The 11486-nt window shown below is 48.6% G+C and overlaps 1 protein-coding gene and 1 long non-coding RNA gene across 8 annotated transcripts; one reads left to right on the plus strand and one right to left on the minus strand.

Moving 5' to 3' along the window:
* Positions 1-1312: 1312 nt before the first annotated feature.
* On the minus strand, positions 1313-2523 carry LOC134487004 (uncharacterized). Its single transcript, XR_010066672.1, has 2 exons — positions 2372-2523; positions 1313-1621 (listed from the first exon to the last, which is right to left on the minus strand). It is a non-coding gene; the product is annotated as an uncharacterized LOC134487004 (long non-coding RNA).
* Positions 2243-8778, plus strand: Stmn1 (stathmin 1). 7 transcript variants are annotated; one of them, XM_006239123.5, is made up of 5 exons: positions 2243-3103; positions 4787-4859; positions 5322-5494; positions 7754-7945; positions 8272-8778. In XM_006239123.5, the coding sequence occupies exons 2-5, from the start codon at positions 4847-4849 to the stop codon at positions 8341-8343; spliced, it is 450 nt and encodes a 149-aa protein (XP_006239185.1). In that variant the 5' UTR covers positions 2243-3103; positions 4787-4846; the 3' UTR covers positions 8344-8778. The 7 variants fall into 7 exon arrangements, with proteins under 7 accessions (XP_006239185.1, XP_017448691.1, XP_063143323.1 ...); XM_017593202.3 differs by having other exon boundaries at positions 2264-2501; XM_063287253.1 differs by having other exon boundaries at positions 2268-2416.
* The last annotated feature ends 2708 nt before the right edge of the window (positions 8779-11486 follow it).

Below are 11486 nucleotides of genomic sequence, written 5' to 3' on the forward strand. Positions count from 1 at the left end.
GTGCTCTGTACCAAGGCTGAGCCACGGTTCAGTGTATTAATCTCAGACACCACTCCCAAGATGGACGATCTATCAGAACAGTACAGGAAGTTTTTTTTTTTTTCCCCCCGGAGCTGGGGACCGAACCCAGGGCCTTGCGCTTGCTAGGCAAGCGCTCTACCACTGATCTAAATCCCCAACCCCCCTCTCCTTCTCTATAAACCTCCAGACCCTCACCATGTATCAGGCCCTGTATCAGGCACTCAAACAAGGTGAGACATTGACTCTGCCCAATAAGGGAGACAGATGTGTGAAATGTTTCCAAGGATGGGGTTTGAACAGAGCAAGGCACATTAGAGCCTCGGTCCTGAGGACTAGGGACAAAGGGAACAAAGAAGTGACAATAAAAACGACTTCTCCCATGACACTCCTTGGCTGAGGACAGGCCCCAGGAGCAGCCGTGGACCTCAGAGGCGCCTATGTGGGAGACAACCTCTGTGGCCTCAGAAGCAACAATGAACAAAGGCTGTCGCCTCTCTGGGAATAGCTGAGATCTGACAAGAGCCCGGTGCCGTGTGTTTCATCAGGGTAGACACCCTTGCTGGGCTTTGAAGCCCCAAGTCCTGTCCTTTGGCTGTCTACACAGATCAAATAAGCTGGACAGCTGCCCTATCTAGAGTTCACTCGGTGCTAATCCAGTCACAGCCGGCCCCACAGCAATCCGACCAAACCGTCTGAGCAGAAGCAAAAATAATTCTCATGGGCAAAGGCAGGCAGCTCCCGAGATGGAAACATTAACCCTTCACTGCCTCTTGGAGAGGGCGGGGATCTTGCTAGTGTTAGGGGAGAGGCAGGTTCTGGCCCTTCCCAAAGTGGGGAAGCAAAAGATGTTGGCTACCCTTCCTGATTCCGGAGACCATCTGTGAACACTGGTGAGAACCGGCTTTGAGAGAAGCAACCCCTTTTCATCCTACAGAACAGGATCTTCCCACAGCACAGGAAGCACTGCTTTATTCACAAGGTCATGCCAGGGGACCCTTATTCCCACCCCCCCCCCGCACCCCACCCCGTGTCCTTCCCCCTCCTAAGCAGCAGTGAGAATCTGGAGATATTCTTGTCACAGGTGTCAACAGGAGCGGACCCCTAACCACAAATGCAGAAGGCAAGGGGTATCGATAAAAAACATGAAAAAAAAATCTACATGAGTTCTAACATCTACTCCATTCCTAGCTGTGGTTTCCATGGAAATACGCATCTGCTCCAGGGAGAGAGGTGTGTGTGGGGGTGGGGAGGGATGATATAAACGCTTCAAAATAATCAGTGTTTTGAAAGATTAATTCTCCCCTGTCACAACTTTAATAGAAATATGAGACTTTTGTGTGGCATATCTTGTATTTGGAGAAAAAAAAGTGCATCGCATGGGTGGGACCTTCCACACACATCTCCAAATCCAGTACAAAGACTTTAAGACAAAGTGCTCGTTCGGAAGGTACCAGACCTCTTGGCCGCCGTGGAGGTCTCCGCTCATCTGTGTTCCTCTGTCATCTCGGTTTTCAGAAGGGACTTATCCTCATTCCTGTCCAGTTTTGAAAATGATTTCTGAGATCCATTCGGAAAGTTGAAACGCCAGGCCATTGTGGGGCTACGTTTGTGAAAGAGAAAAGCCCGGTCAATGTGCAGAATTGTCTCCTGCTGCTCACAAGCTAAGCAAGAACCACTTAGACTGGCTGGGTGGGGGCAGAGGGAGACTGACCCCACGCAAGGGCAATTGTTGGGAAAATATGCCTCTATAAGCATATTTTACGCAACAGGGCTTTGCCAGTTGCTTGCTTTGTGTGTTTTCTGCACAATACAGTTTTCATTGTCTTGTATGCCTGTTATATTTTATCTCGGGTACTTCCCTATTCATTAACCAGATGTAGGATTGTTTTAGAATTAGGACTGTGTTTCCACAGAACCTGGTCTATGTGTGGTTTAGCTTTTGGGAGACCAAATCCATTAATAAAATAGTAAATCAAATTAATAGAGTTTTTGAGCAGGTGCTTTGGGGAAATGACCACTCACGGGGACACAGCTTTGGTCAGCAGAGAGGAGGGGGTTCTGAGAGAGACAGGTTCATGCTAATTTCCTTTGTGTCTCTGCTATAGTTTTGCTTTATCCTGGCCAGAGGGAACCGTGACCTTGTGGCTCCTTTTGTTTACATTCTCAAAGAGAGCCCAGCCCCGCTCTGGGGAGCACGTGCTTTCAGAACAAAAGCAGCAAAGTGTATCTAGAACTGCCATCGCTCTTCCCTTCCCTTTCCTGTCACCGCAACGCTTTGGCAGGCCAGATGGAGTCTGCCTTTAAGCTTAGTCGCTTTTGTTAGACCCAAGATCAGATTCCAGAGCCTCACGCTGTCCAGCATAGATCCTAGTGTTTCCAGCTCGGGAAGCTGATGGTGAGAATGCAAATGACCAAAGGAAGGACCACGCCCGTGACCTGCCAGTAGAAAATGGGTTAGCGACTGCGATGTCGCGCTACAGGTGACTCGCTGCGGTGTGTCCGTGGAAGCACGCCAAGGGTAGAGGACCGTGCAGGGGCGTGGAATGGCACTGTCTTGTCACAGGGGTTCGAGAGTCTTAGGCGACCGGGTGGGGTGTGGCATCAAAAGGGACACTGCTTAGGGAGCGAAAGAAACTCCTATGGCCGGGTAGAAGAAGAGTCCAGTCCGTCAAGGTCTAAAAGACAGAAGTAGGTTAGAACCGACCCCTACTCAGTGCCTCGCCTCGCCCTGCACTTTTCCTAGGGAGGGAGTTCCGTAACGGATTCACTCCTGTGGACGCGGCCAAATGCTCTTCAGATCAGAGGCCCAGGTCCAGTGCGAGCTCGCACCTAGCGAGACCCCCTACCAGGAGTGCCCCACCCCTAGCATTGTCTTCCTGCCCCACTAGCCCGGACTACAATTCCCGAAATGCGCCGCTCCGGAGAGGCGGGGCCCTCGGGCTTCGGGGCGGGACTGGCACGTGCGGTCACCCGCAGCCAATGCGGTGCGCCTGGTCCGGGTCACGTGCCGCTGTTTGGCGCTTTTGTGCGCGCCCAGGTCTGTTGGTTCTCAGAGTGTGGCCAGGCGGCTCGGACTGAGCAGGTGGGTGCAGGCTTGGCTTAGGCGGAGGCGACGGCAGGGTAGGGAGCAGCCGGGAACGCGGCGAGCCCCTAGCCGGGGACACGGGACGGGCGGAGACCTCGAGCCCTGGTGGGTGGGGGGCGTTCGTCTTTTGTGTGGAGCTCCGGCGGAGCCTTGGCTTTTGTCCCTGTTCCCTGGGGATGCGGCTTGGTGGGGAGGGGGCGCGGCCAGCGGTGAGCTTTAGCCTCGGGTGCGAGCGTGGAGACAATAGGAGGCGTGAGCCGTCCTCTGCATCTACCGCTCAGCGGGCGCGGCTGTTCAGGGGTCCCCATTGTCTAAAGGAGAGCGAGGCTAGGGGCGCTCGTGCTCCCGAGGGGCGGCGCCCGCCCAGTCTCCCGGGGCTTCGTGGCGGTGGTCCCGGGCAGCTCTGGGCACTCCCGTCAGTGGGTGGAGGCCATGCGACCAAGCCCTCTGCAACCACCCCAGGACTGCGTGTCCGCGAGGTGTTTTTGGCGGGAGTTGGGGGGGTAGACTGCCGCGCGCTGCCAGCCCGAGAGGGGCGGGGCCACCCCGGAGGACCGTTAGCCCCGCCCATCCTGTCGCTGCCCACGCGCGCGGGCTCCCGAGTGTGGAGAGGTTCGCGGAGATTCGAAAAGGCGCGGGGAGCCGAGGGGCGGGGCCAGGGGCCGGAGCTTAGGGCGTGTTCTGATTGGCCGGGGCTGCCAGCCTGCCCGCCCGGGCCAGGACCACGCCCATGCTGTGTAGTCTGCTGCTTGGGTGCTCCGCCACAGCTAAATGCTTTTTTCGTTGCCTCGTTTTTTTCAATGTCTAGCGTTTGGAACCTTTAAAAAATACACTTCGGGGCTGAAAGAGTGGTGATCTTTTTAAAAAATACTCGACAACTGTTGGAAAAAAATATTGCGACATAAGGCATCAAATGTGACAAACCTAAGGCGGGTGTGGTGGTGCTTGTCTAAAATCTCAACCTCAGAAGCTTCCCCCACCCCATCGCCCGTGTGTGCATCGAACATGAAACCCAGGGCTTTGCAAATGTTAAGCAACTGCTAACCTACTGGGCAAAACCCCACCCCTCTACACTGAGGAGGCTGAGGCAAGAGGATTGTAATTTCAAGACCAGCCTGGGCTAAATAGCTCTTAGACCCTGCCCTCAAAGGAAACGTAGAGGTTCATAAAACTTCATTTTCTCACTGTGAGGCTAGTAGCTTAAACCCTAAGAACAATGGGACTTGAATACCATTGGCTTCTAGCTTGGGTGTTATTCACCATGGCAAACACAGACAAAGCAGGGGTGGGTATTTCATTTGCACAATGAGTTGTAGACAGAATTAAGATGGCTCCGATCTCATTGTTGGGTTGAATCTGGAAGATCTTCTTATGTTGGGTACGGAAAAAAGGGTTAAGGGAAGGAATCCTTCAACCTTGTGATTGCACCTCTGATTTTTGAGATTCCAAGGTTTTTTTCTTTGAAGAATATCATTTAATTTGATTTTCTGCTGCCAGCGTTATTCAGTTAAAATATCCTGATAGGCTTCGGTGTTTCTAGATGATTTTTTAATGATGTTTCTTGATTTCCACCTAATGATTTTCCTGACATTGTCACGGGTGTGATTTGAGATCCCTTTGTGCTGATGACATGGGGGAAATGTGGAGAAATTGATTGCATGCTTTGAAAAATCATTCCAGGGCTTTCCTTGCCAGTGGATTGTGTAGAGTGTACAGCCAGTCTCTTGTCTTCTGTCCAACATGGCATCTTCTGGTAGGTAATTGATTTCAAAAAGCTGAAACTGGGGTGGGCTATGGCTTTAGAATAGGAAGTGGCGCAGGCCTTAAGCTTTTAATTTGGCTTTTGTGTTCTTTTCAAAATTTAATTTGCAAATAAAAAGGCAATTAAATTTTTATTACTTGGATAAGTATATGGAAAACTCATTGCCATTCATAATTTTGGCTTGGTCTAAAGCAAAATTGTGGGGTTTTACACAAGCCATTCTTTGTTTCATAGAATGATTGTCAAGTACTAATTCCTCCTCAAAATGGTATTCGTTAGCCCAAAATGTTGAGCTTTAAAAAAAAAAAAGTCGTTTGATTTCTTATCTACAAACACTTTCATTAGCTTTCATTCTGATTGTTAAATTACTGGTTTTTAGAAAATTATAGATCCCTTTATTTAAATAAGCAAGCTGGGTTTTTCCTCATTTATCATACATCTGATCAACCCCAGATATTCAGGTGAAAGAGCTGGAGAAGCGTGCTTCCGGCCAGGCTTTTGAGCTGATTCTCAGCCCTCGATCAAAAGAATCTGTCCCCGAGTTCCCCCTTTCCCCCCCAAAGAAGAAGGATCTTTCCCTGGAGGAAATTCAGAAGAAATTAGAAGCTGCAGAAGAAAGACGCAAGGTAACCCAGACGATTTACAGGAGATACAGGAAACTTATTAATGTAATGAGGCAAACTGGTTTCATTTTCATACAAAGGAAGAAGGGATTGTAGCTCACTGTGATCTGAAGTGGGAAATGTCCTTGTGCCAGAGGTTCAGAGGAAGCAGCGGCCATAGTTTAATGAGCTCCTCTCGGGCCAGCTCCTTAACTCAGGAGCTTTCTCTAAAAGGAGGCTCCGTGGGGGGCATTGTCTCAGGTAACAGACTCGAAAATTGTATTATTAAGGCATTTTCCTGTTAGTAAGTACTGGAGGCAGAATTTAAGCTAAGACCTGTCTTATATCAAAGCTCATGCTTTTCTCTTTAAAAAAATAGGACATTTGTTGGCAGGTAATTCTTTGTTTTCTTAGTTTTGCTTTTTTAAAGAGCTATGCAATAAAAACTAAATTTTCAGGGATGTGGTATTGTAGCTTTTTCTCCTTCCAAACACTTCTATTATAAAGTAACCATCATTGAAGCCCAATGAGGCCTGGAGGGGTAGCTCAGCAGTTAGGAGCTGACTGCTTTTCCAGAGGATCCATGTTCGATCGCCAGCAACCACACAGTAGCTCACAAACATTCAGCTCCATTTCCAGGGACCCAGCTGCCTTGTCCTCATGAGCACCACACTCAACATTAGTACATAGGTAAACGTGCAAGCTAAACAACCATGCACATAAAGTAAATAGGAAATAAGGCCTTATGAGAGGCTGGAGAGGTGGCCCCACTGTTAAGAGTGCTCGCTATTTTTTTTTTTTTTTTCGGAGCTGGGGACCGAACCCAGGGCCTTGCGCTTGCTAGGCAAGCACTCTACCACTGAGCTAAATCCCCAACCCTAGTGCTTGCTATTCTTGAAGAAGACCACAATGTAGTTCCTAGCACCTACATTGGGTAATTAACAACTTCCTGCAACTCTAGTTCTGAGGGATCTGATGCCCTCTTCTGGCTTGTAAAGGCCTGACACATGTGCATATATATTTATACAGACCATACACATAAAAGTAAAAGAACTAATGAAAAGCTTAACAAATATTAACATAATTATAAAAGAGTTGGGAAATGAAATTATTGTCATTATTTTATCCCCAGAGTGGATACCTGTTGCCGTGTATTTCTTTCCATGCAGCAGTACTGTTACTAAGAACTTTAGACAGGAGCAGCAGTTAAAACCACGAGCCACTCTCACAGAGGACCCAGCTTTCATTTCTAGCACCCATGCGTCAGCGTACAGCAGTCCTCATTCAAGTCCCAGGGGATCCAGTGCCCATTTCTGGCCTCCACAGACACCAGGCATGCATTCACTGCACTTGCATGCAAACAGAACACTCAGATGCATAAAATATACTTTTTATAAAAGAGCTTTACATAAGTTTTTACTAAATCTCTTCCATCTCCACGGATAACGAGGACTTTAGCTGGGTATATCTATAATCCTAGTACTTGAAAGTGGAGGTAGGATGATCAGAAGGTCAGGATCATCCTTAGCTAAATATACCATTGAAAGCCAGCCTGGCCGGAGGTGTAGTTCAGTTGGAGGAGTGCTTGCATGGTAGAGGTGGGAAGGTCACATTTTTAAGGTTGTTCGTTCAAGACCAGCCTAGAGTCAGACCGTTTCCCAGAATGCAAATAAAGATAATGTCAGTATTTACCCTGGGATGCCATCTGCCTGCCCCGCTCTTTCTTGTAGTTTGGGTCCTAGAGTAGGAGAACGCAGTGTAACCAGAGACTAGACGGAGAGCTAGGCCCTGTGCTTAGTAGCCCGACTACACAGTAATGGCCTACGTAGTGATGCTCCCACCTGGACAGATACTGTCAAAGATGCCCTGCACTTAGGCAGATTATTAAACTCATCTGGATACTTTAAGCAATAAAGTAAAACTATTTTAAATTTTCTTATTCAAAACCTTCTAAGGGTTTCCTTAACAAGTAATTTTGAAGGAAATCCGACAAGCTAAGTTGGTGTGTGTATAGCCATAATCCCCACACTGGGAACGGGATGTAGGCAAATCAGGTCCAGGTGAGCTCTGGCTACATAGAGAGTTCTGGGCGACACGAGATCTTGTCTTAAAAGCAAACTTGAACGAACAGCTAGTTTTCCACAGCAAATACACACTGGCAGCAAAGCAGGTGATTTAGCGTTTTCTAGCAGGTACTTCAGCCCCTCACTTGAATATTCATTTCAGAGGGCCCTTTTTCCTGCCTGCTTCCCCTTCAGAGGGGCCTGTTAAACTTTCTTGCAGTCTCATGAAGCAGAAGTCTTGAAGCAGCTCGCTGAGAAGCGGGAGCATGAAAAAGAAGTGCTCCAGAAAGCCATTGAGGAGAACAACAACTTCAGCAAAATGGCAGAGGAGAAACTGACCCACAAAATGGAGGCTAACAAAGAGAACCGGGAGGCGCAAATGGCTGCCAAGCTGGAGCGTTTGCGAGAGAAGGTTGGTTTCCAGCTTTATAGAGTTAGCAGCTTCAGGCAGCAGTGAATTGGCTTAAACTGTCTTGATAAAAATATGTCTGGTTCCTTTTTGCCATCAGTTTGGGGCTTATTCTCAGCATAAGTGCATAATCCTCGGAAGAACAGTTGGAGCCTTAGCTGTTCTCGACCCCAAGAGACCAACAGGTTTAAGATGATGTCTTAGGATTTTTGGTTTATGATTCCCATGGGTTGTGTGTTTGAGACTGTGTTGGACCTCCTTGTAGGCAGGAGACAGGGCTCGACAAGTTATGTTTTGGACAGATGGCACTTACGTACAGTTTCTTCCAGGACAAGCACGTTGAAGAGGTGCGGAAGAACAAAGAATCCAAAGACCCCGCGGACGAGACCGAGGCTGACTAAGTTGTTCCGAGAACTGACTTTCTCCCCGACCCCTTCCTAAATATCCAAAGACTGTACTGGCCAGTGTCATTTACTTTTTCCCTCCTGACAAATATTCTAGAAGCTGATGTAGGACCGTATAGGTAGATCCAGACCGTGAGATGTTTTAGGGGCTCAAGGGGAGAAACTGAAAGTGTTTTGCTCTTTTTTAAAGTGTTGGTCTTTCTAACGTAGCTATTTTTCTCGTTGCATCTTTTCCTCTCGGGCACACTCGGTGTGCTGGGTTAATGGCTAGTGCTGTATTGACTGTGGAAGACGTTCGTGAAGAGTATGTAGTGGCTTCTTCCAACCCATTAGATGCTGAGTATCTGTTCACTTTGCGATCCCAATTCTGTCCCAATCTCACCAGATGCTACTGTACTTGAATGGTTAATAAACTGCACAGTGCTGTTGGTCGCAGTGACTTCTTTCTGTTCAGGTAGTGACAAGCCCTAGACTTTTTCACCCGAGGCCTCCTGCTGCTACAGACAGCCAACTAGTCCTTTGCTCCCAGTCTCTCGAATTGTCCTCATACAATCATGGCTTTGTGTTGCTGTCTTACCCAGATCAGCTGTTATTTTCTTTCAGATGTTTATGTGCAAACAAGCAGTGTTTTGTTCCCGCTAAAAAGGGAGATTACAGGCACCGAGAGTGATTTCTAGAGAAGAGTTTAGAGGCGTCCTTAAGGTCTTAGGATATTTGATGGTTTGTTTGCTTAATAGGACAGCTGGGAGGAGAGTCACTACTTATGTTCCTTCCTTGAAGCGACATACTGAGATTCAGGCTACTCAGAAAACTCTTTGTGCTGCTGTAGTGAGTGACACCTGTGAGAATGGGAAAGGACCTTTCTCAGCAAGCAGCACTGATGGACGTGCTTTGAGAGGCAGACACCTCACCTCATCCAGAGACTAATTGACTATGGCCAGCACAGCGGCCAGCACAGCGCCTCTCGGTTCAGGGAAGCGCAGGCAGCCTTCCTTCCCTGCCCTGTTGGGAAATAACTTTAATTACATACAGTCTGTCTGCCCTCACATCGGCATAAAGCTCTTAGCAGCTAAGCATCCACAGCAAGAGCCTGCTTGCAGGAGGCCTAAGAGTGCCTTTGGGACCAGGCTTAATGGCTTGTGCCTGTAATTTCAGCACTTGGGAAGCAGAGATGGGAGAGTGCTGGGGAACTGAAGATTTTAGCCTAGGCTACAGAGGATGTGTCCCTCTCCATTCAGTAATGTGGAGCTCCCAGTGACTGACACACTTCAGCCTCAGCAAGTCTGGTTCACCACGAGCTGGAGAGGACTCCCTGTCCTGGACAGATTGAGTGGGGAAGGGGCTTTGAGATGGTGTTTGAGCCATTGTATGTTTGTCACTACAGTGATCGCTATTTCCTGTCAGAGGCTAGTGACTGATCCACTTCTGGCCTTGAGCTGGGATGAGTGTGCAGCACCACACGCCTTGAGTTGACTTTGATATTGTGCAGAAGGCAGGCCATGAGAGGAGTCCTGAGAAACAGCTGGGGTCCTGGGGGGCAAGAGAAACAAAGTCAAGGGTAGCTCCATAAATAACAGTGGTTTCTTCTGAGCAGAGGTCAGGTGAGGGGGCGTGGCACTGCTCGCCAATGGATCCGGTGTCTGCCTTGTGCCTCCTGAGATGAGCACCTGCTGAAGGGCTTGGGTGACAAGGTCCCACTGAGCAGATGGGGATTCAGAATGGGAGCCTGAAGGTAGGAGTTTGCAGTAACATTGTTTGTGCCCTGTAGATGGCACAAATTCTGTCACAGAGGCAAGCAGAAAAGCACCCATTTCTCATGGGATGAGAATGTTGGCTGTGACTGTCAATGGGCATGTGAACAAAGGAAAGTCATGGGGGTTCATGAGCTGGGTAATTCCCTTTTTGGAAAAAAAAAAAAAAGCTGTGCTAGAGGTTCAAACAGGTTGCCACACATACAGAGCTACATTCCAAACCCAGGGCTGCCAGTGCCTTTTCCTAAGCCTGGGTGTTTGGCTGCCTCTACTCTGCCGCTCACCTTGGGAGCCAGGTGCCAGCATTGGACCCATTAAGGTCAGAGTAGTTTGACTGCAGCCAGGGCCTGTCACTATGGAGCACTCCTGTCATACTGAATAGAAATCGGGATGTCTCTGCCTTGGAATTTTATTTTTGGTGGGGTGGAGGTTTAATTAAACAGGGTTTCTCTGTGTAGCTCTGGCTGTCCTGGTCCTGTAGACCAGACTGTCTGGCCTCTGTGAAAGAGGGCTGACCCAGAAGGTATGACACATGTCAATAGTTCCAGGATTTGGAAGCAGAGGCAGGGCAAAAATCAAGGCCAGCCTAGGGCAAGGTCCTGTTCCTAAAATAAACAACAAAAAAAGCGAGCACTTTAAGGACTGAGGCAGGACTTCCAGGGGTTAAAAGCCAGCCTGGGTTAAGGTTGAGGCCCTCTCTAATAAGGCCTGAAGATGTAAAATACTTTAACAAGCACTCAGAGTGCTCTACTCCGGGCTCTATGCTAGCGAGAGGAAGATGAGGTGGATCCCTGCTCACCCTGTGTTCACACATGAAGTTTGTAGACTGCTCACCTGAGAGTGATAAAAACCACATGCTTGCCCTAGTACTTAGTCACTGTAAGGGGTGGGGTGGCCTGGGAAGCTTAGGAGAGAAAGGACTTGAGCTAGCCTTTTGAGGAGTCAGATGGACTCAGTTCTGCCCTCAGACCAAGCACTTACTAGTATGCACTTAGCCTGCACTAGGGCAGTGTGGAGAAGCCGCCATAGTGGGTGCTGGGAGACTCCCTTTATCCTAAGTGGTGGACACCCCTAGGAAGACAGGTGTTAGAACACAGGGATTTCATTTTTTTGTTTGTTTTTTTTTTTGTTTGTTTTTGTTTTTGTTTCTGAGCCAAGGTTTCTTTGTGCCCTTGTTTTGGAAGTTGCTCTGTAGACCAGGCTGGCATTGAGCAGAGATCTGCCTGCCTCTGCCTCCCAGAGTGCTAGGATTAAAGGCACCACTGGCTGTCAGCATGGATGTTTAAGGAAGAGAACATAGAAAGGAGTGACTTGACAGCCACTGGAGAAAAGACCATGTTTGGCATAGGGGGCTGCTAGAGCCACACAGGTGAAGTGGGGAGGATGTGT

This window comes from Rattus norvegicus, chromosome 5, assembly GCF_036323735.1.
Source record: "Rattus norvegicus strain BN/NHsdMcwi chromosome 5, GRCr8, whole genome shotgun sequence".
NCBI lineage: Eukaryota > Metazoa > Chordata > Mammalia > Rodentia > Muridae > Rattus > Rattus norvegicus.